The 25,361-nt window shown below is 67.9% G+C and overlaps 9 protein-coding genes across 9 annotated transcripts; 4 read left to right on the forward strand and 5 right to left on the reverse strand.

Annotated features, from left to right (window-relative positions):
• Positions 1-1,242: 1,242 nt before the first annotated feature.
• Positions 1,243-3,011, reverse strand: EMIHUDRAFT_444799 (hypothetical protein). The gene is given in 2 exon segments (XM_005772239.1): positions 1,243-2,265; positions 2,283-3,011. The coding sequence occupies 1 exon segment, from the start codon at positions 2,998-3,000 to the stop codon at positions 2,302-2,304; it is 699 nt and encodes a 232-aa protein (XP_005772296.1). The 5' UTR covers positions 3,001-3,011; the 3' UTR covers positions 1,243-2,265; positions 2,283-2,301.
• A 1,889-nt stretch (positions 3,012-4,900) lies between these two features.
• EMIHUDRAFT_242491 (hypothetical protein) lies at positions 4,901-5,963 on the forward strand (the record flags this gene model as incomplete). Its single annotated transcript, XM_005772240.1, has 3 exons — positions 4,901-5,206; positions 5,459-5,614; positions 5,952-5,963. The coding sequence occupies 3 exons, from the start codon at positions 4,901-4,903 to the stop codon at positions 5,961-5,963; spliced, it is 474 nt and encodes a 157-aa protein (XP_005772297.1).
• Positions 5,964-5,975: 12 nt separating this feature from the next.
• EMIHUDRAFT_369324 (hypothetical protein) lies at positions 5,976-6,537 on the reverse strand. The gene has a single exon (XM_005772241.1). It carries the CDS (start codon positions 6,470-6,472, stop codon positions 6,143-6,145), a length of 330 nt encoding a protein of 109 aa, XP_005772298.1. The 5' UTR covers positions 6,473-6,537; the 3' UTR covers positions 5,976-6,142.
• Positions 6,538-6,824: 287 nt separating this feature from the next.
• EMIHUDRAFT_117799 (hypothetical protein) lies at positions 6,825-9,830 on the reverse strand (the record flags this gene model as incomplete). The annotated part of the gene is made up of 3 exons (XM_005772242.1): positions 6,825-8,897; positions 9,588-9,600; positions 9,742-9,830. The coding sequence occupies 3 exons, from the start codon at positions 9,828-9,830 to the stop codon at positions 6,825-6,827; spliced, it is 2,175 nt and encodes a 724-aa protein (XP_005772299.1).
• Positions 9,831-10,443: 613 nt separating this feature from the next.
• EMIHUDRAFT_444804 (hypothetical protein) lies at positions 10,444-11,566 on the reverse strand. Its single transcript, XM_005772243.1, has 2 exons — positions 11,073-11,566; positions 10,444-10,970 (listed from the first exon to the last, which is right to left on the reverse strand). Exons 1-2 carry the CDS (start codon positions 11,266-11,268, stop codon positions 10,459-10,461), a joined length of 708 nt encoding a protein of 235 aa, XP_005772300.1. The 5' UTR covers positions 11,269-11,566; the 3' UTR covers positions 10,444-10,458.
• Positions 11,567-11,740: 174 nt separating this feature from the next.
• On the forward strand, positions 11,741-13,237 carry EMIHUDRAFT_458655 (hypothetical protein). The gene is made up of 4 exons (XM_005772244.1): positions 11,741-11,842; positions 12,058-12,301; positions 12,623-13,138; positions 13,177-13,237. The coding sequence occupies exons 2-4, from the start codon at positions 12,285-12,287 to the stop codon at positions 13,229-13,231; spliced, it is 588 nt and encodes a 195-aa protein (XP_005772301.1). The 5' UTR covers positions 11,741-11,842; positions 12,058-12,284; the 3' UTR covers positions 13,232-13,237.
• Positions 13,238-18,408: 5,171 nt separating this feature from the next.
• Positions 18,409-21,051, reverse strand: EMIHUDRAFT_117801 (hypothetical protein; the record flags this gene model as incomplete). The annotated part of the gene is made up of 9 exons (XM_005772245.1): positions 18,409-18,660; positions 18,714-18,745; positions 18,955-19,084; positions 19,134-19,155; positions 19,509-19,600; positions 19,809-19,879; positions 19,954-20,072; positions 20,343-20,515; positions 20,578-21,051. 9 exons carry the CDS (start codon positions 21,049-21,051, stop codon positions 18,409-18,411), a joined length of 1,365 nt encoding a protein of 454 aa, XP_005772302.1.
• A 2,032-nt stretch (positions 21,052-23,083) lies between these two features.
• On the forward strand, positions 23,084-24,609 carry EMIHUDRAFT_444805 (hypothetical protein). Its single transcript, XM_005772246.1, has 2 exons — positions 23,084-24,309; positions 24,384-24,609. Exons 1-2 carry the CDS (start codon positions 23,109-23,111, stop codon positions 24,449-24,451), a joined length of 1,269 nt encoding a protein of 422 aa, XP_005772303.1. The 5' UTR covers positions 23,084-23,108; the 3' UTR covers positions 24,452-24,609.
• Positions 24,610-25,011: 402 nt separating this feature from the next.
• On the forward strand, positions 25,012-25,173 carry EMIHUDRAFT_49782 (NADH:ubiquinone oxidoreductase, subunit 7; the record flags this gene model as incomplete). The annotated part of the gene is made up of 1 exon (XM_005772247.1): positions 25,012-25,173. A coding segment is annotated over one exon (162 nt), but the record flags the coding sequence as incomplete, so codon positions are not given.
• Positions 25,174-25,361: the final 188 nt, after the last annotated feature.

A 25,361-nucleotide genomic window follows, 5' to 3' on the forward strand; every position in this document is an offset into this window, starting at 1 on the left:
CCTCCGCCAGCCCGTCTGGGACGGTGGCGAAGAGGAAGTCGCCGCCGGGGAGGGGCACCTGGGAGAGGGGCGGGGTGAGGGGCGGGGTGAGGGGCGGGGTGAGGGGCGGGGTGAGGGGCGGGGTGAGGGGCGGGGTGGGGGTGAGGGTGGGGGGGGGGGGGGGGCTCCGGAGGAGGGGCGGGGTGGAGGGCGGTAGTGGAGGGGCGGCGCTGGGGGCGGCAGTCGGGAGGGGCGAGGGGAGCGGCGGCGTATTTGCACGGCGGACGGCGCGCCTTGAGCCGCTGTCCGCTGCTGATTCCCTTGGGCACCGTCACAGAGTACTGCACGCTCGCCGGCGCGACCAGAGAGGGCAGAGGGCGGGGAGGAGGCGAGAGCGGAGGAGGCAGCGGCAGCTCAGGCGCAGCCACGTCGGCCGTCGTCTCCGTCACATCGACCGCTTCGGTCTTCACAGCCCCCAGCGGAACAGCCCCCACCGGCGTCGCCTCCACCGCTGCCGCCTCCACTGCTGCCGCCTCCACCGCTGCCGCCTCTGCCGACGGCTCCTCTACTGCAGGCACCGCCTCGACCTCCACCGCGCCGGTCCCCGCCGCATCTACCGCCGGCGTGCCGACCGCCACAGCGCCCGTCGCATTCGCCACATCCCGTGCCGCTGCCGCCGCATCCACTGCCCCGGTCGCATCCACCTCTGTCGCACCCGCCTCAGTCGCAGTCACTGCGCTCACTGCTGCTGCCGCAGCGACAGACTCCGGCGGCAGTTTCGCTGCTGCAGGAGCCTCCATCTGAACCTCTGCGAGCCCGGCATCAATTCCCGAATCAACGGCTGCCGCAAACGGCGTTGCGGTGCCGCTGGATGGGCCGGGTGACGGCTGCGGCTGCGCCGCGCTGCCCGTGCGAAGTGCGGCGGACGCGACTGGCAAGCCCCTCGCGGCGGCGATGAGCGCCAAGAGGAGGGCGGCACACCCACGCGTCTGTAGCAAGCGCGCCGGCATGACAGAGTGATGCTCGATTTCTTTTCCATCGATTTCCATTTGAGGGAGTAATATCTTTGGGTGACGGGCGACGGGTGGTGGCAACAAAGCAAAGCAAGCGCAAATCAGACGTCAAGAGCTTCTGCTTTATTTTTCTCTCCAGCATAGATCCAAGCCCGCGGAGCAGGTGCGGCGGGACGAGTCGGCGGTCGTCACCGGAGGTCGTCCAACCAGAAAGAAACACGTGGCGCGCGCTCCTCTCTCCGCGCTGTTGCCGCTCGCACGGGACTCCGCCGCGGCAATGAGCGACCCGGACGAGCTGTCGGCCGCCGACAAGCCACGCAAGCGTCGAAAATGGGACGAGCCGGTGTCGGCAGAGGCCGGCACCACCGCCGATGCCGCCGCGCCGGATGCCGAGGCCGCCCCACGCAGCCGCTGGGCGCCTGCCGACGCACCGCCATCGGAAGGCCGGCCTCTGACCGCCGTCGAGATTCAGCTCGTGGAGGCGGCGGCAACCGCCGTCGCGCGAGGCGGCACCGCTGCCGAGGCCAACCTCCGTGTCAACCCCACTTTTGCGCCAATCTTTGAGCCGGGATCGAAGATGCATGCGCTGTACGGGGAGCGGGTCGCAATGCACCGGACGGTCGCGCAGCGTGTTGCGTCGCTCCAGGCCAAGCCGGCTATCGCCGCCGCGGCCGCCGCGGCCGCCGCGGCCGCCGCGGCCGCCGCGCAGCATGCGGCCCAGCCGGGCGGGTCCTTTGTCAGCACCGGCGGCGGCGGGCGCATCTTCTACCCGCCCAGCGGCGGCGGCATGCTGCCCGCCTCCTCCGGCATGCTGCCCGTCTCCTCCCTGCCCGTCTCCTCTGCGCCTCCCGCCCCTGTGCGCGGCGCGCTCCCCGTCGCGCCAGAGGGAGGCGGCTTCTCTGCCGCGCCCGGAGGCATCGGCCGCGTCTTCTTCCCGCCTCCCGCCTCCGAGCTGGCCGGGCAGGAGGACGACGCCTCTCGTGTGCCGGAGGAGGCGCCGGCGCCGGCGCCGGCGCCGGCACCGCGCCCCCGGTCGGAGAGGAGGCGGTTTCGGGAGGAGGCTCCGGAGCGGGCGCCGCCGCCGGGAGATATGCCACCGCCGCCAGTGCCGCCTCGGCCTGCGCAGCCAGAGTGAGATGTAGAAGACCCCGCAGCCCGCAGTCCAGAGCTGGACGGGCGGGTTTTACCAACGGAACGGTCGCTCATCTCAATTCCACTCTCGTCGTAGATAAGACAGTTAGATAGTGGACTCTGCTCTTTATTTTTTGTGGAGCTGGAGGACTAGACGTGTTCACTCTAACTCCATCCCCTAAACCCCCAGAGGCAGTTGGCCTAGGGGCAGCTCAGCCAGCACCGGATAATAGCCGCTATCCGCGCCGCCTCCCCGCATCGCGCAAAGCTCGAGCGACGGCAGCGCGTGCGAGCCGAGGTCTGCGCAAAGGCCCTCGTACGATTCGGGCCGAATCCGCAGCCGGCCAGCCCCGCCTCCTCGCCGGCGCTTTTTCGGGGAGGAGGCGCGCGAAGTTTTGAGCAGTGTCACGTGTGGCACCCATGCAGGGCCCTCGCCGGGACTCGGAGGGATGAGCTCTCTGTGCTCATACAACTGGCGGACGTCTTCGACGAAGCGACTGAGTGCCTCCAGGTCTGCGTTTGCTGGGCCAACCCTGGCGAAGAGCACATTCTGGCCAAAGCTGCCGAGGCCAGAAAAACTCAGCGCGGGTGGCGCCTGGCCAAACGCCCGCTGCGCCAGCGGTGCGCAGTCTCGAAGCGCATCCCTCGCACGCTGGACGTCAGCATCGTCCGCCGCGTGGAAGACGAGCACCGTGAGGTGCGACCGCTCGGGCGGCACCGCGCACGGCTCGAGCGTCGGCTCCCTCGCCACCACCTGGGCCTGGAGCTGCCGCACGCGCTCGTGCAGCCGCGGGTCGCCGAGCCGCAGTGCGAGGAAGTGGGTCGGCCTCGTGGCAGGAAAGTGGCGGCTCAGGAAAGTGGCGGCGCGAGCCGACATGCACCGCAGAGCTAGGCACAGGTGTAGTGCTCAGTTCCAGGCCAAGACCGCAAAGCCGCAGAGTGAGCGATGAGGAGGGACACACGCTCAGGGTGACGAGCAAGCTCACGTTGTCTCTTGTCGACAGCCGAACTTGTGATGGGGCACCTAACTACTTGGCTGGCACGCTTTGGCATGCCGACGAATAGGAATGTACAGAACGGCGGAACTCACAACTCATCAGAACCTCACAGCCCTCGCCTCGAATCTGAACCATCCATCCACTCGGTTCAGGCCCGGGCAAGACGTGCCGCAGGGCCGTCCAGCGTGGCTGGGAGGGTCCCAGAAGCGGTCCGAGCCGGGCGCCGATAGATTCAGGGACATGCCGGCCCCAGGCGAGTCGCCGATGGCACTCACGCTCAACGTCCGCAAAGAGCGCCAAGTTCTTTGAGGTGCAGCACGCGTTCCAGCAAGGCGCAATCTACAAGCTCTTTCAAGGTGGCATGATGGAGCTCTGCTGTTCGGGATGCCTCGCGCTGCAGGCACGGACACCCCTGCCCCTGACGCTCCCCTCGTGCACGTGCGCATTGTGCTCTGAATGCTGCTCATGGCGTGCCTCCGTACCTCGCAGGGGCTCGAGCGCAGGCGCAAAACAAGTACCAGAGCAGTGAAACCCCCGCTCACGAGCAGGGATTCCGCGGGTACACCATTATGAACGGAGCGGGGTACGGTCAACCTCAGTCCTTTTGCGCACGTGGGAAGGCTGGCGCAATGCGTGCACTCTGAACTCATGGCGCTCAGGGAAAGGACAGGACTCTCACAATCTGCCACCCTCACAACCTGATCGAGCCGGCTGGCCGGAGATGGTGGTCATCACTTAGATGCCTGGAAATGCCGTCCAGGACGGTGCAGGCCGCGCTGCTCGCGCGGCTCCACAAACACCACCACGTCTGTGCCTGAGCTGAAGAGCGCTGCGCTCACAGTGCGCACCAGGCACTTAGAGTTTTGGCGTGCTCGAGACTCGAGAGCTCGACACTGCTCTAGGAGTACAGGACAACTGCAATGATTGTGCTGAAAGTGATAAGAGTGCCGACATGTGTGCCGAGAGAGAAGGCAAGCAAACGAGAATGTGATGGGGGGTCAGTCGGGAGCGTCGCCACATGTGAAGGTTGAGGTTTTCAGCAAAATTATAACGTCATACATGCGTAAGGGCTGCCTCACACGTCCAAGACGCCAGCCAGTCCGCTGTCCCCATCCGAGCAAGCTGTCGGGCATTTGCGCCGTGCGAGAAGCTGCCATTGGAAAGAGGAGAGAGGGATTGCGGAGGATGTGCTGGTTATGCGTAGTGTAGTTGACGACCGATGCTTCTTCTCCTCGATCCACCGCCGCACGGCACCTTCAGCAGCTGCTTCTTCCCACGGGTCGTGCCAGATCTCATCTTCCGTCAGCGCGCGCATTGTGCCGCCCGCTGCAAGCCACCCGCATGCGTCCGGTGTGAGTGAGTCTCGCAGACTCGCATGCCAAGTGTCCTGAGCAGTGCAGGTCTCTCCTCCTCCGGGCCGTCAGCGTCGCGGCCATTCCCGGTCCCGCGGCCGGCACTGAGGGCCGATTTACGAGAACGGAGTGCTGATGAGTTGTGAGAGCTCCGTTGGTTCTGCGCGAGGGCACTCTGGGACGCAAGCACGGCTAAGGCCGATCATTATTGTTCAGACCTCTTGAGCGCGATGGAACACATACAGGATAAGGTTGGTTTTACTTCCCCCTTTAGATCCACGGCGTCCGGCGCCTCGAGGCGTCGTCGACGACGGCGCACCGCAACCCGCTGGTCCCACCGCCGCTCCGCGCCGAGCTGCGCGGCGCGGTGCGCGCAGCGCTCGGCCGGCGCAGCGCGTGCGTGCCGGACGGCGCCGTCCTCCTCAGCATGGTCGACGACGTGCAGGCGCCGCTGCGGCCGCTGCAGTTCGCGCGCGTGCGCGAGCTCGACTGCCTGACGGCGCGGCTCGTCTCGCTGTGCTGGAACCACAGCGACGCGCACGGCTCGTGCGTGCAGGCGCCGCGCGCGGTGCTCGACCTCCTCCGCCCGGGCGCCGCCGAGCCTGAGGTGCTGTACCACCTCAAGTGCTGGTCCAAGTGGGCGCTGCTCCACGCGGCGCTGGAGGAGGCGCGCGTGGCGCTGTACGTCGACGCCGACGTGCTGCTGCTGCGCAACCCGTTCGCCGCGCCCGCCGTCGGGCGCTTCGCCGCGAGCAGCCGCTGCACCGCCGCCGACGCCGCCGCTGCCGCCGCCGCGCGCGGCCCGGCCCTCATGTACCAGTGGGAGGGCGCCGGCTCCAACCCGCTCAACTCGGGGCAGCTGCTCGGCTGCTCGGCGGCGGCCGCGCGCCACGCCCTCGCCGCGATGCCGCCCGCCCTCTCCGCGGGCCGGCTGCCCGAGGGCGGCGCGCGGCTCGACCAGGAGTATGCCTACGGCGCGCTCGAGGGCGGCGCCCACCCGATCGAGCGGCTGCCGCGGCCCGCCTTCGCCGGCAACTGCTGGTTCGGCCCGCCGGAGAACCCGCCGTGGTGCGACGTCTTCCTCTTCCACGCGCACTGCACGCCGCCGGGCGTGGCCGCGAAGCGGGCGCGCATGCTGGAGGTGCTGCGCGAGACCCGTGCGGCGTGCGCTGACGCCGCGCCGGCCGCCGCGCCTCCGCGGGCGGCCAGGTGGGGCAGGACGAACGGAACCCGCGGCGCGAGGACGCGACGCCGTCTCACCCGGACGTGAATGCCAGTGATTATTGTTTTCTTTTGGCGACTCGCGCGCTTTTCGCGCCGGCGACGACCGACGTCCCCGTGGCTTCCCACGCACTGTACGCTCGACCGGTGGAGCGATTCTAAGATCAGGTCTACCACTGGGCGAAAATCGGCCGTCCCTCAGTGCTTCCAGCCTGCCCGCTTGAGTTTCCTCCATTGGCTCGAATTTTGCTTAGTAGAAAAAAGAATAGCGCGGTGGCGGGCCGCCGGAGCGGGCATTTCGAAGTGGTCAGCGGGCATTTCGAAGTGGTGCGGCGGCAGGCTGCCACCGCTGCCCGGGCGCCCCGAGCGGCGGCGGAGGGCCGCCCAGGCCACCACCAGTGCCCCTCCCACCGGCGGCGCGGCGGCAGCGGCGCCGACCGCCCCTCCATCAGCGGTGGCGCGACGGCTGTCGTCGGGGCGCCGGCAGGTGCCGCGCGCAGAGGGTGCCACCGGACCGGCTGACGCGCGCCCGGCGGAACCTTCGTCGTCCATGGCGGGCCGAGCACCCCCGCGTCGCTTCTCGGCGCATTGGAGAGCAGAGGAAGCTGCTGGCGTCGCCGCTGGGATCGGCGGCGGCGCCAGCAGCGTTCTCGGATCTGAAGCCGACTTTGAGCGCCGATCGATCGATCTGAGGGCTGGCCGATGGGTGGCGCTGGGACATCGCCGCCGCCGCGGAGGCCGGCGGCGACCAGAGGAGCGGTTGGGGCGCGTGGCGCATATGTTACCTGCCAAGTGAGCATTCAAGTGTGCTTCGAGATTTATTCGAGATTTGAAACTTAGATTTTCGTTTCCAGCGGGGAGGTGGCAGACCTGATCTTAGAATCGCTCGGTGTAGACACGCTGGAGTTGTCCCAATCACACAAGTGGGAAGTGCACCGGTGCCGGCGGCACGATAACTACGACGCAGCACCGTTCATGCCCGCCTGCGCTAAGCTCCGCTTGCTTCGCCGGACGGGGCCCGCCGACTCATCCGCCACGACCGCCTCCGCCTCGAGCGGCGCGGCGACGGGTGCAGCCCCCCCTGGCGTCGGCGGCGACGAGGTAGCGCCAGCTGAGCCCTCCGCCTCCGCCTATTCCGCCTCCTCCGCCTCCTCCGCCTCCGTGCCCTCCGCCGCCCCAGCCTCCGTCGCCGTCCGCTCTGATCCTCCCGCCCTTCCCGCCTGCGCCCGCGCGTACGCCACTGCCGCCTCCACCGCCGTGGCGAAGGAGCCGATGGTGACCGTCCTTCCGGCCACACTGTGCTGCGCCCGGAAGCGGCCATAGTGCTCGTGCACACCCAAGTAGCCGGTGACGCTGCTGCTGGAGAGGTGCAGCCGCAGCCCCTCCGCCTCTGCCGCCACTGTCGGAGGAGGATGAGCAGGAGGCTGGTACTCGCCGACCGCCCGCGCGTACGCCACCGCCGCCTCCACCGCCGTGTCGAAGTAGCCGATGGAGACCCTCCCTCTGGCCGCTTTCGGGCGCGCCCGGAAGCGGCCATAGTGCTCGTGCACACCCAAGTAGCCGGTGACGCTGCTGCTCGAGAGGTGCAAACGCAGCCCCTCCGCCTCTGACGGCGGCGACGAGGTAGCGCCTGCTGAGCCCTCCGCCTCCGCGGCCTCCGCCTCCTCCACCCCCTCGGCCTCCGTGCCCTCCGCCGCCCCAGCCTCCGTCGTCGTCCGCTCTGATCCTCCCGCCCTTCCCGCCTGCGCCCGCGCGTACGCCACCGCCGCCTCCACCGCCGTGGCGAAGGAGCCGAGGGAGACCTGCTTTCCACCCGCCCTGCGCTGCGCCTTGAAGCGGCTCCTGTCCGCGAACACGCATCTGTAGCCGGTGCTGCTGCTGCTCGAGAGGTGCAAACGCAAGCCCTCCGCCTCTGTCGCCACTGTCGGAGGAGGCGGAGGCTGGTACTCGCCGACCGCCCGCGCGTACGCCACCGCCGCCTGCACCGCCGTGCCGAAGATGCCGATGGAGACCATCTTTCCGTTCGCCGCGCGTCGTACCTGGAAGCGGCCAGAGTGCTCGCGCACTCCTCTGTAGCCGGTGCTGCCGCTGCTCGAGAGGTGCAGCTTCAGCCCCTCCGCCTCCGCCACGACCGCCTCCGCCTCGAGCGGCGCGGCGACGGGTGCAGCCCCTCCTGGCGTCGGCGGTGCGGTCGGAGGCGGCGACGAGGTTGAGCCTGCGGCCTCCGCCTCCTCCGCCTCCACCTCGGGCTCCGTGCAGCCCGCCGCCAGCTGCGCCGCGCCCTGCGCAGCCGAGGTGCGACGACGCTTCGGTGGCCGCCTCGGCTGCCCCGCCGCCTCCGCCGCCGCATCGGGCTCCGCCGCCGCATCGGGCTCCGCCTCCGCCTCCGCCTCCATCGCCTCCGCGCCCTCCTCCGCCGCCTCCGCGCCCTCCTCCGCCGCCTCCGCCGCCTCCGCCGCCGCTACGGCCCGCGCCGGCCCTCCTGCGCCAGCCGCCTCCGCCTCGCCGACCGCCCGCGTGTACGCCACCGCCGCCTCCACCACCGTGGCGAAGGAGCCGATGTGGACATCCTTGCCGTCCACCTTGCGCTGCGCTCGGAAGCGGCCAGAGGCGAGCTCAGTCACGCCTTTGTAGCCGGTGCTACTGTTGCTGGAGAGATGCAACCGCAAGCCCTCCGCCTCCGCCACCACAGTCGGAGGCTGGTACTCACCGACCGCCCGCGCGTACGCCACCGCCGCCTCCACCGCCGTGGCGAAGGAGCCGATGGAGACCCTCCTTCCGGCCACACTGTGCTGCGCCCGGAAGCGGCCAGAGTCCTCGTACACGCCCCTGTAGCCGTTGCTGCTGCTGCTCGAGAGGTGCAGCTTCAGCCCCTCCGCCTCCGCCACGACCGCCTCCGCCGCGAACGGCGCGGCTGCGGCGACGGGTGCAGCCCCCCCTGGCGTCGGCGGTGCGGTCGGAGGCGGCGACGAGGCCGCCGCCTCCGACCCCGCCTTCGCCGCCGCATCGGGCTCCGCCTCCGCGCCCTCCTCCGCCGCCTCCGCCGCCTCCGCCGCCGCTACGGCCCGCGCCGGCCCTCCTGCGCCAGCCGCCTCCGCCTCGCCGACCGCCCACGCGCGTCCACCCGCCGCCTCCGCCGCCGCCCTGGCCCTGCCCGCACGGATTGCGAAGCGCCGCAGCGCCTCGAGCAGCTCCTCCTCCTCCTAAGCGAAGGTAGGCGAGGGGAGGATGAGGACAGCGCCGGTTGCTCGCCGGCAAGTTCGACCCGAGAAGGCGATGCAGAGAGCGGCGCTGCGGGTGGCATGCGAAATGTGGGTAGATCGCACCAGATCCTCTTCGTCCCCGTCCGCATGCTCGATGTGCCAAAACGCTGGCTCGTCCTCCGCCTCGCCCGCCGGCAGGTATAGGCGCACCACCGCATGCACGTAGCCGTGTCCCTTCAGGCGTCGCAGCACCCGCTCGCCGACATGAGGCCCCTCGCTGAGCTAGCCAACTTCGACCCGCGGCGCAGGCGCGGGCTCGGCAACCTCGGGAACAGGAGGCACAAGCTCGGAGAGCTGGATGCGGCCGCTGCCGCTGCCGCTGTGTGGCTGCGCTCCAGATGCGCTCCGAGCAGTACTTTTTCTCGGCCAAGCCCAGCGGCAAACGTGGCCGCGCTTCTTCACGCCGCAGTAGGGACAGAGCGACCTGTCTGGGTGCAGCCCGCTAGTCTCGGCGTGGTGGCGGAAGGACAACGGACTCATGCGCGTCGGAGGGTTTTTCCGACATAAAGATGCGCTGCAGGCATATTCAAGATGCGTTGCGTTTTCCCTATTGAAAGTCGCGACAAATGTCCCTCGTCCAGCCTGCAGCATGGCGAGGCGCGAGAGCGCAACGCGGTCGCGGTGGCGCACCGAGAGGGGCCGCCTGGCCACCGCTGCCACGGCGCCGCACGGACTTCACCCACTTTCGCGACTGTGGCCATCCAACAGTCTGCCGGCGCGGCGGGCGCATTCGAATGCGCCGGCCGCGCCGGCAGACTGCCAGTGCTTGCTATCCCGGGCGCACGTCAGCCGCGAGGACAGCGCTGCATCGCCGCCACAGCAACGCCTCCCCCGCGTGGCCGCCGCCAGCAATGCCGCCGCCAGCCGCCGCATCCAGCCGCCGCCGCCAGCTGCCGCCAGCACTGCAGCGACAGCTCTCTGCTGCCCAGGCGCCGCCGCGGCCACGAGTGTCACCGCCACGTCCCACGAGTGCCACCGCCGTCAGCGTCGCCATGGCCACTGCCGCCGCCAGGGGGGCGAGAGAGGGGCTCCATATGTGTGTATGAGGTGTGTGTCTGGAGGCTGTCGCTTCCTGTACAGGAAACGCAGGTATTTCGAATAGCAAACGCGCTTATACTTGCAGGGCATCTTTAAAGTCTGAGCAGTCACCAGACCGTTTTGAGTAAGCGGAAAAACCGCCGGTGGCATCTCTTTCCACGGCTCCGGCTCAGGTCGTGGGGCATAGCTCGGGTGTAAACGGGGTCTGGGGCGGGAGCCCCAGCCGGGGTCTGGGGCGGGAGCCCCAGCGGGGTGCGGGGCAGAGCCCCGCGAAGAAAATTTTGACGATTCTTAGCTCAAAATACACAAGATCTCCATCCTAAATCGCAATCTCTACGAGCATCGATCGAGGATGAAGCGCTCGTTCCCATCTGACCTGAGCCGGAGCCCACCCAAGAAGCCCGTTTGGAGGGATGGGCGGCAGAGTGTGTGCGGGCGGTGAAGTGCTAGTCCTCTCATCAATTTAGAACGAAACGCCCCTCCCTCCCTTCTTCCCTCTATCCCTTTTGCTCTCTAACCTAGACACAGACAGACTGTTCACCAACCAATCCTCTACCCCTCCCTCTCTCCCCATCCTAGACTCCCTCCACGCGCGTCCGATCTGGCCAGCCTGCGGCAAACACATACTCGCGCGGGAGCATTTCACTCTAGCTGAGGGGCTCGCTAAACGCTCGCCGAGCTCCATGCTGTGCAACACCACCTCCTCACTAATCGTCAGGGGCGTGGAGAGCGCAGTGCACTGCGGTGAGGCTGCGCAGCGGGGGCTCGCCCCCTGCACCGCGCTCAGCGGCGCAGGGGAGGGGCGGTCGGTGGCGGCGGCGGCGAGGCGCGAGGCGGTGGCGGCGGTGGTGCGGGCGGCGGGATGACAGGGGAGGCGGCGGGATTGACAGGGGAGGCGGCGGCCACGAGCGGAGCGGCGCGAGAAGGGGGGGGGGCGGCGGCGAGGCGCCGGTGAGCGAGGCGCCCGCGCCATATTATAGAGTTCTCTGGTAGGACGGGAACGAGATGATAGTAGGGAGTAGAAGAAAGCAAAGAGGAGCCCTGCGCACGCACGACTCCGCAGGAGAAGCCCCTCCCGAGGGACGCGCCGCTGCGAGATGGAGGGCGGCGGTGACGGAGGCGAGGCGCGAGGCGGCGGCGGCGGCGGCGGCGGCGGCGGCGGCGGCGGCGGCGAGAACGGCGGCACCGAGTCTCGGTGAGCGGCGGCGGGAGGAGGAGCAGCGGCGGCGCTCGCTCGCTGTTGACGGGAGCGCTTTTGAGCCTGGGAGCCCATGCCACTGCGACCGGCGTGCCCGGGAACGGAGATCGCGCGCGCGCCGCCACTCACGACGCGCGCGCGATCTTCGCGGAGTCGGGTCCCCAGAGGGAAGCGGTCTTCTCGGCCGACGTCCAGCGGCGCGCAAGGAAACAGGCGCAGCGGAGGCGGCCTAGCACCGGCTCGGCGCCGGGCGGTTGCGCTGCCCGCGAGCCGCGTCCTGAGCCTCGGCAGCGCGCTGCGCGGCGCGGCGCTCGCGCTGCTTCTGTGCCGAGAGCGGCATGATTCGCCAGCTGAAGCTCCAGACTCCTCGGGTATCACGATTGCGCAGGTTGAGCGGAAATTGGCGTAAGCTCTGAAAGCAGTCTTGGGTGGTCAGGGCTACCCTGGTATCCTCCCTTTGGCAGTCCTGGGTTCCAACTTCCAAGTTTTTTCCCGGGTAGGGACGGGGTAATTTTAAAGTGCAACGATCGATGCCAGGGGGTTGGAGCCTGGACGTGCGTCTTATCAGCGCTGGTCTCGCTCTGTGCCTCCGACGCCGCGACTCACCTCGCTCGGCGAAGCGATCTGGGGGTGGCTGCCCCTCGAGCAGGCGCGCGCCCTCCCGCCCCGCGCTCCGCGCCGCCCGCCGCGCCCGCGTACTCCTGCGCCGCCTCGCGCGCTGCGCCGCTCTGCGCGCGCTGCGACTCGCGTGAGGCGGTGTATCGACCCCCGACGCGGGCGCATCGACCCCGCTTGGCTGCGACCTAGTCTCCCCCTCCTCGAGCCCCTCCGCCCGTTGCAGAGCCTTCTCCGCCTCCGCCGCAGGATGCCACCCAAGCGCTCGACGGAACGCTCGACCAGCTGCTGCACGCGGTGATGGTGTCCATTATCGACGCGTTCACGCTGCACCGCGTGCCGCCCTGCGTCCCGGAGCTGGTCGGCGACGGCGGCTTCAGGCCTAGCACGCTGTACATGGACATGGGGTGGCCCAAGGGTGCTCGCCGGCCGGTGTGACCGACGCGCTCTCCTCAACGCGGCTCCGGATATCGGCCATGACTCCTCAGCGACGGTGCGCCTCGCCAAACGCATGGCCCGCCCGCCAGCCTCCCACAGCCCTCCCCTCCGCTCTCACCGCCGCCGACGCGCCGCCACGCCGCCTCTGCCCTCGCCGAGCCGTCGCCACCGCCCTTCTCGCCGCCTCTGCCTCCCGCCCGCCTCCCGCCCGCCTCCCGCCCGCCTCTCCCGTGCCTCTGCTCTCCCGCCCCGCCCAAGCGGCACCGCGCACGCGAGACGCCCTCTCGAGGCGGAGCCCGTCCAATGTCGCGCTAACGCGCGATCGCGTCTCGCCCACGGCGCACACTCACACCAACGCACACCATGTCCCGCTCAGGCTCCTACCGGATAATCATACCCTCCACGACACTGGCGTACACGGCGACGGTCCCGTGCACCGGCGCCGTGCCGAGCCGTCCTCCTGCTCGGCAACCAGCTCCGCCGTGTCTCGATGCCGGCAGCATCCGGTGCGTCGCCGCCGGCGACACCGCCCGCTGCGGCGAGTGGCATGTGCGGTGGCGCGCCCTGCTGCGTGGCCGCCGCCGGCTCGGACGTGGCCGCGGCTGGAGCCGGGCCTGGGTCGGTCGCGGCCAGAGCCAAAAAATGGAGCGCAGCTAGGGCTGCGCAGCGAACAGGAGCGAGTTCGCGCTGCGGTGCTCAGTACGGCGAGTTCGCGCTGCGGCCTGCTCGGGCTGGCACTTGATGAGATTTTATCTCTCGCGTCTCGGCTGCGTTGGCTCGCGCCAAAGTCTTTTTTATCGGTGCGTTTTAGCTGTTTTAGCAGCAAACGTCCGAATTCTGCAGCGATGACCGATGTGGGAGCGGCGCGAGTGCGGCGAGAGGCTTTCGCTTTCGCGTTTCGGCTTTGGCGTCTCGCAAAATTTTTTGGGGGGTGCGAGAGACGGTCTCAGACCCAAAGAGAGAGTTCTCAGAATGCAGAATCTAATGTTTTTTTTCACACACGACACAGACACAGACACAGACACTGCGCTCCCCTCAGCTCCCGCGCTGGCAGGGAGACGCGAGCCCTGACGGTGGTGGGGGCCCGCCACGCAGCTATAGCGCCGCCCTGCGCTGACATGGTTCGTGCTGAGCCGCCGCCGCCGCTCGCTCTCGAAGAGCGTCGCGCTGCTGCCCGTTCCCGGAGCGCAGAGCGCGAGTTTGGTGGTCAGGGCCTCGCCTGAAGGGGGGGGGGGGGAAGTGAGGACGTCACCGAGCGGGTGGGGCTGCCGGGAAGGTGGTGGGCGGGCGTGGATGCACCTCAAGTACGAGCGAGTAGCGGAAAGACCGCCCGCTACTCCGGCGGAAGAGTGCTTCCCCGCCGCCCCCTGGGTCACCCCGAGTGACCTCGCAGCCCACGCCGTGAGGCGCTGCTGCTGTCAGGGGATGTTGGGGGCGTGCAAAGCGGCTGGGAAGAGACGGCCAGGCTCCTCGCGGGCAAAAGACTGACGTGGCCGCCGCATTCAGCCTCCGGCGGGCCTCCGGCGGACGCCTGCGGCGTGACGCTCCGCGCGAACAGCCCCGTCTCGGAAGCGCTGCGGGACGGCCTCGCTTCAACGTGCGCCTGCCGGGGTGGGGTGGTCACCAGATGAAATCGCGGCCGCAGCTGCTTCGAGGGGTGATTGAGGCCGGGCAGGAACGGCTTCTCCCGAGGTGCCCGCATCGAGTAGGCCGACGCCACAAGCAGGAGGGCTGCGTGGACCTCCTGGGCCTTCTTGGTCGGGTCGCTCCTCCTGGCATGGCGCTCGGCCTGCGAGCACGGGCGGAGCGAGCGGTGAGCGGGCAGTGTGCCGCCGGGCGGGGAGCTCCGTCACCCTATCGCGGAGCTTTGGTCCCGCCCCTGGGCCGGGATGCGACCCACAGTAAAACCCGTCCCACCCGAAGCGCATCTGCCGGGAACGGCCTCCTCGAAACGGAGGCGCGGCGCGGGCGGCGCGCGGGGCAAACGGGCGCACCTTGGGGGCTCCGAGGGGCTTGCGGACGGGCCTTCAGGCGAGCCGCGGACGGGCGCCGGGTTCTCTCCGCGCCGCGAGCCAGGCGGGGCCGACGAGGAGAGAGCTGTTAGGGCCACTCGCGCCGAATCCCAGCCCTGGAGTGTTGAGCCGATTCCTCGCTGACGGCCGCGCCGTTCGACGCGCCGCGCCCGGAGGCGGCCCGATCGCTCGAGAGGGTCGACGCGGCACGCCCAGAGCCGCGCGGCGCGCTCGGCGACCCGCTCGTTGAGGCGTACGGCGCCGCCGCAATCGACAGAAAATGGCGACGACAGCGGGCGCGCGCGCGGGCCCCCAGGGCGGGCTCGCCCCGGCCGCGGGTAGCGGAGAGGAGACCCAGTCACCGGGCAGATCGACCGCCTCGAGCCGATCGCCGGCCGCGCCGTCGCCGCCGCCCAACCTTGCCGCTTCGCGCCCCAGTACGCCGCCGCAGTCCCGCCCGCCGCAGCAGCCCCGCCAGACGCCGAAGCTGCTCCAGCGTGGGTCCCGACGGGGCGCCGGTGTCGCGCGGCAGGGCCACCCCCTCGCCTCCGACTCGCCGCCGTACGCCGCCGCCGGCCGTCACCCTCCTCTGGCACCCGCGCCTCCGCCCGCTGTGGCAGTTCAACAGAACCAGCCCAGCGTCCTCAACGTGTCGATTGGGGACTGCTCGTTCGTTCCGGCCGAGATACTAGGCGGTGCTGCCGTGCACTGGCGCCAGCGAGCTCCATTCAAATCCCGCGCGCGCGATCGGCAGTCGAGTTACAACCCGCAGCTGTGCTGTGTGCGCGGCGCGCGCACTCGAAACGTGGTTCGGCGATCTCTCGGCGACCACTCGTCGACTCGCGCTCGGACGCGAGGTGTGCGCTCGCCTGCCTCCCCCGGGAAGGACACGGCCATTTTCAGCGAGATCTGTGGAATCATCCTCACCACCCCCTGTCCTCACGCCACCCAACCCGTCCGGCTGCTGCCATACTGGGACGTGAGTGCAATATTTGTGCTGCCCTCGCCATCCGACGCGTGTGCTCCGCTCCCCGCAGGCGAGGATCGCCATCGCGCACCAACACGCTTCGTTCGGGAGGCGCGCGGCGCGACCCGCGTTGCGAGATCGTCGGCGGAGCCCGCGTGCTGGCCCTCTCCGGGACCGCCGCCGGGGCCCAGAGGGCGCAGATTCGGCCCACCAGGGTCCAAGAGGGCGGTTCTGACACCGCCAAGCGGTGCTTTCGTGTGGACCCCGCGAGCTCGCGTTCATCCCTTCAAAAATATTTATTCGCCCGCAGTTTGCCTCCAGTGCCTCTGAGCTCTGTGCCGCGGAGGCGCGGGGCAGGACCTTTTTAAACCGCACTCTCAAACATCCGCGGCGCACCAGTCGCAGTATATGGAGCCGGACAGCACGCAGCGGAGTATCACTCGCACGGCCCGTGGCACCTCCGTGCGGCCGCGACCGCGGCGAAGCGACAGAGGAGAGACGAGAGCGGCGGCTGCAGCGTGGCACGAGGGGTACAGTGACGGGAGTCGTTCGAGCTTGCCCTTGAGGACGGAGTTGGTTTTCGCCTGCGCGGCGGGCGAGAGACGAGCTCGTGAGACGGCGGCGCGGGCCGAGCGCCGCGCTGCGGCTCGGTGGTTATGCCGCGATCGCGGGCGACACAGCGAGCGCGGAGCGTCGGGATGGAGAGGTGGGAGCGAGAGCGCGCGCGTCGGCCGTCTCGGGCCGGAGCGAGTCGTGCTGACCTCAGCGCACGCTCGCGGCGCCTCGAGGCCGCGCGGCGACGTGCAGGAGACGGCTTTTGCGGCCGCCGTCGAGGCGCTGTCGAGGCGCCGACTTTGCCGCGCCCGTACTCCACAACGGCGATTCGAATTCGGACGAACCCCGGGTGTGCGAGGGCCGCGACGCCGAGGCCGGCACGGGACGACCGAACGCGACGGCCGCCGACCAACCACGCAGCCGCAATCACAGAATCGGCTCAACACTCCCTTCGGCGCGGGTGGGATGCCCAGGTTCCAACCCCCTGATCGATGCGTGCAGCACGAACGAACGGCTGCGATTCAGCGGTCGCGCCGCTGACCGTTCAGGTCGAGCTCGGCGAGCTGAGCAAGATCATCCAGCGGCGCGACAGCTGAATCGCAAGCGTTGAGGAACGCGAGACAGATCGCGTTCCGCGTTTCAGTTTCACAAAAGGTACCACCCTCCCTATGGTATAGCGGTAGAGAGCGGTTCCAGAAGAAGAAGAAAAATCAACCCCACTCGGTCTGTGTGTGTGTGTGATACTCACTCACATTACATTAGAGTTGTTTGGTATTGCTAAAAATCTCTCTCTCACATTCCGAGTTGGGATTCCACCGTGCACCGCGCTGCGAGCCTGTCGTGTCCCTTGTCAGGAGCAGGAGAGCCCACCTGTGCCCCTGTGCCCTGATCGTCCTTCCAAAATCCTGCTCGTGCCAGGTGTGGACCCTGTCCTCCTCCCCCATCCCTCGTTTGGGTTGTCTGTTTTCTTTCTTTCTTTCTTTCAGTTTATTTTTAAAACGAACTCGGGGGCCAGTTTTGAGGCTAGTGTTGTGAGACTCTCTCTCCCACCACGCTAACGCGCACCGCGTGTATTAAATAAATAGAGCAGGCATCTCCAGGAGAGATGGGCGACGCACGAACACAGAGGCGCACCGCGTGTGTGAGTGGAGCCCGTGGAATTTTCTGGCTTGTAAAATTCTTTTCTTCGCGACATGTCCGAGTCGCCGCGCTGCTTGCAGCCCGCCGCCACCACCGCGCCCTCGCGAGACACGCCGCCGCCCGCCCGCCTCCTCGACCTCCCCACGGACCTCCTCTTGCGCGCCCTCTCTCGCTGCGACCCCGCCGACATCGCTCGCGTCGCGGCCGTGTCGCTCCTTTTCCACGGCTCGCTTGCGGTGGAGGGCATTCGCTTGCGGGCGCAAGAGCGGCTTCGAGCTGCCGGCGCAGCCAGAGGGCGAGAGCTGCGCCGTGCGGTGGCTGTGCGTTTGGGCCTTGTTGCGCGAGTCCAACCCGCCGGCGAGGGCTGCAGCAGGCGGCTTTCACAGCCTCTTCATCGACGGCGAGGGGCGGCTCTCGTCGTGCGGCTCGGCGTCGGGTTTCGCTGCAGGGCTTCTCGGGCACGGCGAGGGTGTGACGCGGCTCAGCACGCCGACCCGCCTCCCGTCGACGCTGGGAGGCGAACGCGCCGTGAGTGTGGCAGCTGGAAACGCGCACAACCTCGCCCTCACCGCCGACGGCGCCGTCTGGAGCTGGGGCCGGGGAGGTGACGGCCGGTTGGGCCACGGCGACCCGGAGGAGCAGCGGGAGCCAAAGAAGATCGAGGCCTTTGCTGGCCGGCGCGTCGTCGCTGTCTCGGCGGGAGGCCTGCATAGCCTCGCCATCACCGCCGATGGCGCCGTCTGGAGCTGGGGCTATGGACGGGAAGGCCAGTTGGGCCACGGCAGCCCGCAAAACCAGCTGCTGCCGAAGAAGGTCGAGGCCTTTGCTGGCCGGCGCGTCGTCGCTATGTCGGCTGGAGAGGTCCACAACCTCGCCCTCACCGCCGACGGCGCTGTCTGGAGCTGGGGCTTTGGATACCTAGGCAAGCTGGGCCACGGCGATTGGCAACAGCAGATGCTGCCAAAGAAGATCGAGGCCTTTGCTGGGCAGCGCGTCGTCGCTGTTTCTGCTGGCGAGCACCACAGCCTTGCAATCACCGCCGATGGCGCCGCCTTTACCTGCGGCGCGGGCGATCGCGGCTGCCTAGGCCACGGAGACTTGTCGAACCAGCTGCTTCCCAAGAAGATCGACGTCATTGGTCAGCGGGTGATCGCTGTTTCTGCGGCCGACGTCCACAGCATCGCCATCGCCGCCAACGGCGCTGTCTTTACCTGGGGGTGGGGCGAACATGGCTGTCTCGGACATGGAGACTGGTCGAACCAGCTGCTGCCCAAGAAGATTGAGGGGTTGGCGCCAGGGCAGTGAGCTGTGAGCGCACACAGCAGCAGAGCGGGGGAATCCACTATCCAGGGGGAAGCGGCTCTAGTGTGACTGCGAGCGGGTGACTCGGTTGCATACTGTCGGGGGACACATACGATCCCGGGGTCAACCCCCATTCAGGTAAAACGATCCCGTTGTGTCACCACAGAATAAAAAAACTTTCCTTCATCATTCTTGAGCCGCCTCCGCGGCCGCCGCCGCCGCCGCGCACTCCAACATGACGTGTGCCGCCTCCCGGACATCTGCCTCCGTCGTGCGCCAACTGGACACGCTCAGCCGCATCACAACGCGACCGTGATACGGCGCCGCGCCAGCCCAGCAGCGCCCGCCGCGCTGCAGCGCGTCCACCGCTGCGGCCGTGACCGCGTCGCTGCCAAAGGAGATCAGCGCCTGGTTGAAGGGCGGCGGCTCGTTGAGCACCTGCTCACGGCTGGAGCTGTGAAGAGACGCCGTTCACACCGTGGAGCGCGCACCCTCTTGTCGGGCACGCCTCCGCGCCGCCCTCCTGCAGCAGCCGCGCCAGCAGCGCCGCGTGCGCACAGCAGCCGTCGACTAGGGAGCCCACGCCGCGCCGTCCAAGCTGCTGCAGCGCGGCCCACGCCACAATGCCTCGCGCGCGACGCGAGTTTTGCAGCTCCGGCGCCGGCGGCCGCGGCGCGGCCGCCTCGCCGCCCGCACCGCCCCCACCACCCCCACCACCCGCACCCCCCGCACCACCCCCACCGCCTGCTCCTGCGGACGCCTCCGACGCCGGCGGTGCCGCCAGGTAGGGCATGCTGCTGCTCATGGCGCCGTGCAAGCAGCGGCCGTCGCGCACGGCCACGAGCGCCGAGTCGTACGGCACCTAATCTCGGGCCATCTCGGGTAATCTCGGGTGATCTCCGCGCGGCCACAGACAGCCGAGCCGTACGGCGCCTAATCTCGGGTCATCTCGGGTAATCTCGGGTGATCTCCGCGCGGTCACGAGCAGCCGAGCCGTACGCGGCACGTTCAGCATCTTGTGCAAGTCTGTGGCCTGCGTGTTGAGACAGCAACCTCAAGACGGGAAGACGGTCACGTGCAGTGTGCCATCCGAGCACCGCGTGAGGCTAGCGGCAAGAGTACAGCGAATACAGCGGAAGACGGCGGAGTGCAGCGGAGCACGTGCCCTCTCGAGCTCTCGAGCGCTGGCTGGAGTAGTAGGATGCGCATCCCGCTCCCAGGGCCCGAGATATGGGAGATACGGGGAGATGTGGGGAGATATTCCGCTTCTAGGGCCGGTGGCCCACGAGTCGGCGTCCGCCGCGCCCGCGACGAGCGCCCGCCGCTCCGGCGACGCCGACGCGGCCGCCCAGAGCCCGAAGGCGCCGTCAATGTGCACCTGCTCGCAGCGCGGGCGGTGTGAAGAGACGCCGTTCACGCCCTGGCCGAGGCGCCCGTGATCGGGCTAGTGTAGTGTGAGCGCTGTTAGAGCCGCCGCAGCTGGGTTGGGTTAGGGTTAGGGTTAGGGTTAGGGTTGGGGTTGGGGTTAGGGTTGGAGTTAGCGGTCTACGACTCCGGTAAGAGATTGACGTTCGGTCGGTGCGCACCCACACGCCGCGTCCGCCTGTGGCGCCGGACCGGGCCCACGCGATCACCGCCTCGAGCTCGTCGAAGGCGCCTTCATTCACAGCAAGTGAACAGATGTTACCTAGTAACTAAAGCCAACCGCCGCCTCGAGCTCGTCGAAGGCACCCGTGTTGACATGCCCGGCCTGCAGCGCCACGAGGGCGGGCGCTGTCGGCGGAGCAACGCCCGCCAGCGCCGACGCCAGCACTGCGCCGCGCCCATCGACGGCCAGCCGGCGCACGTGCCTACAGCGCCTTAATTAACAGCTGATTAGGTGCTAGTTGAAGCCGGCTGGCGCACGTGGAGACGGTACTGTGCAGAGTGCGAAATGCGGTAGTTCGTTTCATTTGGTTGTTCATGGCGCGAAGTGTGAAAGGGGGAAACTGTTGAATGTCGTCATGAAGTTATGTGTGCGGTGTATATTCAGAGCGGTGTGTGAAGACGTGGGGCCACGAGGACAATGAGTGCGGCCGATACAGCTGGACACGTGTCCCCCCGAGCGCTGGTTGGAATACATGAACTCCGCTTCCAACTCCGCTTCTAGGCGCACGCGCTTCCCCTTGGCGCCGCGACCGAGCCCAACCACGCCGAGCGCCTTGAGCACCGAGCCGTGGCACTCCTCACCCACGTACACCGCGATGGGCGGCGCGCCGACCAGCCCGTCCGCCGCCGCGTCCCAGCCCACAGCCTGCAGCACGGCGTCGCGCCCTGTTAATTAAGGCGCTGTTAATTAAGGCGCTGTTAATTAACAGCCTGCAGCACGGCGTCGCGCCCTGCGGCTAGCGCAATGACATTCGCCGCCGTGCAGCCGCTGCATAGCGCCGCGCTGGCTTCAGACGGCAGTCGCAGTAGCTGGAGCAGCCACGCCAGCGCCAGCGCCTCAAAGTGAGTGGCGCAGGGTGAGGTGGGCGGGCACCACGCGTTCTGGTCGAAGGCGCTCACGAGCCAGTCCGCCGCCAGCGCCGCCGGCAGCGTGCCGCCCGTGACGAAGCCGAAGTACCGTGCCCCAGGCGACGCGTGCGACGCAGCGCTGCCGACGCGCGCCAGTTCCTCAGTCACGTCGGCAGCGGGGCGCCCGTCCTCTGGTAGCGCGGCGCTCAGCCCGCGCAGGGCGTCTAGCGCCGCGGCCGTCGGAGCCACCGATCGCGCGTCGGCTGCGTAGACGGACTGCAGGTGCGTCGCGGCGCCATCCGCCGCCAGCGCCAGCAGCGCGCGGGTGTCCATATACACCAGGCCCCCCCCCCCCCGGTTTCTTTCCTAAGAATTTTAAGATACAAGCCTCTCTCACAGCACACTGGCACGACAAGGGCGCAGACTGGCGCGGACTGGCACACACACAGGCTCACCACCGGAGCCGCCTAAGCGACTCCGTTAAGAACGGCAATGCACTCCGCACCATGCACAATGCCGCTCTCCCCGCACGCTAGCTCGTTCACCGTCTGCCACGCCACGGCGGTGTGGAGGACGACAGACAAGCGCTGCATCTGCAGCCCGTGCCAGTTCTTGGTGGTCCATGTGACCTCGTCCAGGTGCTGAGCGTGCGAAAGTTTGTTGCTCAGCTGGTTCGCCGCCTCCCTCAGGGTGCTGCGAACCTCCTTTCCAAAGCCTCCGAAAGCCTCAAAATCAAACAAACGTAGATCGCAATCCTGCTGCCGCGCAAAGGGGTAATCGCCAGGCTGCTCCTTGAGCTTTCCCTTGGGGGCATCCTCCTCCTCCCCCTCCTCCCCCTCCTCCTCGGCCTCCTCCTCCTCCCCCGCCACCGCCGCTGCCGTCGCTTCCGACGGAGACCACTTGCCGCGCCCTTTGACCAACTTGAGCAGCCCGGTCTCCGTGTTGCCAAAGCGCACATAGGCCCCCTTCCAGCCGAGCCGAATTTCACCCTCTCCATCCTTGCCCTTGCTGTTGCTCGCGAGCGAACTCGTAAGAAAGAATTCTACACAACACCGGGAGGCACTCTCTGGACCAATATGAAGCCTTGAGAGACGCCGGCCGGCTCCGAGCCGACAAACTCGCTATCCGGCGGGGAGGAGGCGTCGAGGAGGAGGAGGAGCCGCCGCCGAGAACGTGCTACTCGTAGCCGAGAGCGATCCTCCGTTGGCCGAGCAGGGCCGGTTGAGGGCACGATCCTCCCGTGAATTCATTTTACAACAAAAATTTCAATCCGCTACGACGTTGTGAGAGATAAGGCGATTCACAGTGCCTTGCCTCCCCACAGCCACACTTGTCAGTGTGAGTGTGATAGTTGGGGAGACGGTGTGAACGACCACGGTGCAAAAATCATAGTGCACGTAGCCGTGTCCCTTCAGGCGTCGCAGCACCCGCTCGCCGACATGAGGCCCCTCGCTGAGCCAGCCAACTTCGACCCGCGGCGCAGGCGCGGGCTCGGCAACCTCAGGAACAGGAGGCACAAGCTCGGAGAGCTGGATGCGGCCGCTGCCGCTGCCGCTGTGTGGCTGCGCTCCGAGCTCTCCGAGCAGTACTTTTTCTCGGCCAAGCCCAGCGGCAAACGTGGCCGCGCTTCTTCACGCCGCAGTAGGGACAGAGCGACCTGTCTGGGTGCAGCCCGCTAGTCTCGGCGTGGTGGCGGAAGGACAACGGACTCATGCGCGTCGGAGGGGAGGGTTGTTCCCACTTGCAGTTTGAGCAATCAGAGGGCCCTTTGGCAGTCCTGGGTTCCAACTTTTTCCGGGGTATGGTATGGTCTTCTCGACCAATCGAGCACTGCTATTCACACAGAAAAACACAAGCCCGGACCCAAGACGCACAAGCACAGACTATTCACAGCACATCCCCTCGCCGGGGGCTTCGGGCATGCGAGAAAATCCTTTTTCCAGACGGATCCCCCCCTGAGCCCTGTGAAAAAGTGTTGAGGCGTGGTCTGTACTCGCCAGCTGGCTATTCACAGTCTAGGCAGTCTGAAGCAGTCTGGCGCAGTCTGGCGCCGTCTGTCGCCGCCTGTTTGCTAACCGTGAAATTCTTTTTTAGAGAGAGACTTTTAGCAATACCTTAACAATACCAAACAACTCTAACACTCACACGTCATTTGAATAGCTCCGCCGTTCATGGAGGCAACCGATGCGAGTCGACTGGTGTGTGTCGTCGTGGTTTCGTATCAAGAATACTCACTCACAATACTCACTCACACGTTGGGTAGCGAGGATTGGTGTAACCCGGTCCACGGAGGCGTGTTTTCTGACGGCCGACCGTCAGTGCACGGAGTTGCCCCTTCTCCGACTGCCCCGGCTAGTTCCTGGGCCGAGCCGCAAGCAACTGTCGTCGCAATGGCTCGCACCCAAGCGGCAGAGATGCGTGATCTCGCTGTGACCGCCTTCTTCCGCTGCGCCTTCTCCGACGACACATACCCGCCGGAAAACATGGAGCGCATCTTTGGCGTGAGCATGGATGATGGGGTCGGCAAGTGCGTTTTCAACGCATGGAAGACTCTGTACCTCCGCGACAAGGTGGCAGTGGGGAGCGTAAAGGCGGCCCTCGCGGCAGGCCGGCTGCCCGAGTTCTTCGAGGACACGGTCCGCAGTCTGAGCTCGCGGCCGGGCGCGGCGGCCACCCACTCGTACTACACGCTGCGTTTGCTGGGCGAGGAGGTAGACATGCCGGCTAGCTGGAACCTGCCACCCGGAGAGCTGTTCAGCAGAATTCCCTGGGAGCGGCGCGTCCACGCTGCCATGGCCGACTCGCCTCCGGCGACTGGCGCGCGTGCTCCGACCGCATCACTTGCTGGGCGGACAACCGTACAGCCGCGCCGCCTGTTCACTGGCGCGCCACCACCACAGGCTGATTCACCACAGGCTGGTGGGGGCACGGGCGTCGCCGTCGGCAGCCCCGTCGCCGAGGGCGTCGTCCTCCAGGCCGAGGACTCGCGCGGCGAGCCGGTTGCCATCGCGCAGCCCGTCGAGGTCGTCGAGGGAAGCCCGCTCCGGCCGGGAGAGGAGAGGATGATCCGGCAGCACCTTGACACGCACTTCGTCGGGCAAGAGCTCGTCCTCCGCCATCTCACCAGCACGCGCGGTCGCCATCTCAACGGCCAGAGCGCGCGCGTAGTCGGCCGGGATCGCGAGCCCGGCAGATACCGGCTGCACGTCAGCGTGAATGGCGGCGAGCCCTTTCGAGTCCTCTCGACCAACCTGGCGCATCCAGGCCGCCCCGTGCGCGCGCCGCGGCCCGCCAGCGAGGATACCGAGGCCGTGCTGCGAACGCTGTGGGCTCTTCTCGCCGAGTACCCGGCGGAGCGGTCGATGCGGACCGACATGCGATGCCGCGTCGGCTACGTGCGCAGCCACGTGGAAGCAGGGCTTGTGCCGCCGCCCACGCGGTGCGGGGACGAGATTCGCGAGCGCGAGGAGCAATCGAGCTGGGTGCAGACGATCTCTCACATGCGGCCGTGCTGTCACGGCGACAACGTGTGCGACTTGCGCCGCTTCGACCGGAGCAACTTTCTGAGCCTCAAGGAGTGGGTCATCACAGGCGCCGCTTGCTCTCTCGGGCCTCTCTCTCTGCAAACGTGTCTCTCTCCTGTAGCACAGGGGTCCTCGCTATAGGCACGTGTGAGGTATGCCAGTCGGTCTTCTTCGCGGATCCGGCGACGGACATGGACGACACGGAATGAATGTCGGTGGGAGCCGAGGACGAGGCGGAAGGGCTGCGAGCCCCGTGTGGGAGGAGGAGGAGAAGTGTGGGCGTCCGAGCCGCGAGTCCACTCCAGTGGGAACCTACGCCGTGTGGGTTTCTTCCTCTCCCTTAGAGCTTAGTCCGTTAGCCAATCTTGACACGCTCTTGGAGGAGCACTTGGAGTGCAAGCTGTCGATTTTCTCTTTATCAGCGATCGCCCCTGGAGGCGCTCTCTCTGTCCTCTTCGCCGACTCACACAGCTCTCCCTCGTCGCCGCCGTCGCCGGAGAGGTCCGACCCCCACCGCCCCGGCCCCCGCCCGGGCGCTGCCATGGCAGCGCGCCGCACTCAGCGCACGCCGTGCGCGCTCGCAGTTGAAGCGATCATGTGGCGAACACGCGCACGGGCGGCGGTTCGGATGCCCGGGGTGCTCCGCAGCTCGCGGCGGCCGCTCTCGAACGAGATCTCCGCGACCTCCTACGCTGCTGCGCTCGCGACCCGCAAGGACGCGACGATGGGCCGCGAGCTCATCAGCACCGAGGACACGTCGATAAAGAACTTCACGCTCAACTTTGGGCCGCAGCACCCGGCGGCGCACGGCGTGCTGCGGCTGGTGCTGGAGCTGCAGGGCGAGCTGGTCGCTCGCGCGGACCCGCACATCGGGCTGCTGCACCGCGGCACCGAGAAGCTCATCGAGTACAAAAACTACCAGCAGGCGCTTTGGCCCACTCCGCCCAGCTGCCTCTCCCACCCGGGGCTGCCTCTACATCTCCGCCTCTCCCAACCCTGGAGTTGGGGAGGGGACAGAGAGCGAGAGGGGAAGGGGCAGGGGGGGAGAGGGGCTGCAGGGGGAAAGATGCACCACCCCCGCTCCTCTTCTGCTCGGATCTCGCCCATCTCGCATCTCGC

Source organism: Emiliania huxleyi, assembly GCF_000372725.1.
Source record: "Emiliania huxleyi CCMP1516 unplaced genomic scaffold EMIHUscaffold_361, whole genome shotgun sequence".
Taxonomy (NCBI): domain Eukaryota; phylum Haptophyta; order Isochrysidales; family Noelaerhabdaceae; genus Emiliania; species Emiliania huxleyi.

What these genes read in the sequence shown, in the direction of transcription:
- EMIHUDRAFT_444799 (XM_005772239.1), bottom strand. Translation starts at nt 3,000, where the DNA reads ATGTCGGCTCGCGCCGCCACTTTCCTGAGCCGCCACTTTCCTGCCACG.
- EMIHUDRAFT_369324 (XM_005772241.1), bottom strand. Translation starts at nt 6,472, where the DNA reads ATGCGCCACGCGCCCCAACCGCTCCTCTGGTCGCCGCCGGCCTCCGCG.
- EMIHUDRAFT_444804 (XM_005772243.1), bottom strand. Translation starts at nt 11,268, where the DNA reads ATGGGCTCCCAGGCTCAAAAGCGCTCCCGTCAACAGCGAGCGAGCGCC. An exon ending in CTCGCAGCGGCGCGTCCCTC is followed by an intron (nt 10,971 to 11,072) that starts GGGAGGGGCTTC and finishes GAGAACTCTATA; the next exon opens with ATATGGCGCGGGCGCCTCGC.
- EMIHUDRAFT_458655 (XM_005772244.1), top strand. An exon ending in CGGCGAGAGGCTTTCGCTTT is followed by an intron (nt 13,139 to 13,176) that starts CGCGTTTCGGCT and finishes AATTTTTTGGGG; the next exon opens with GGTGCGAGAGACGGTCTCAG.
- EMIHUDRAFT_444805 (XM_005772246.1), top strand. Translation starts at nt 23,109, where the DNA reads ATGGCTCGCACCCAAGCGGCAGAGATGCGTGATCTCGCTGTGACCGCC. An exon ending in CAAGGAGTGGGTCATCACAG is followed by an intron (nt 24,310 to 24,383) that starts GCGCCGCTTGCT and finishes TCCTCGCTATAG; the next exon opens with GCACGTGTGAGGTATGCCAG.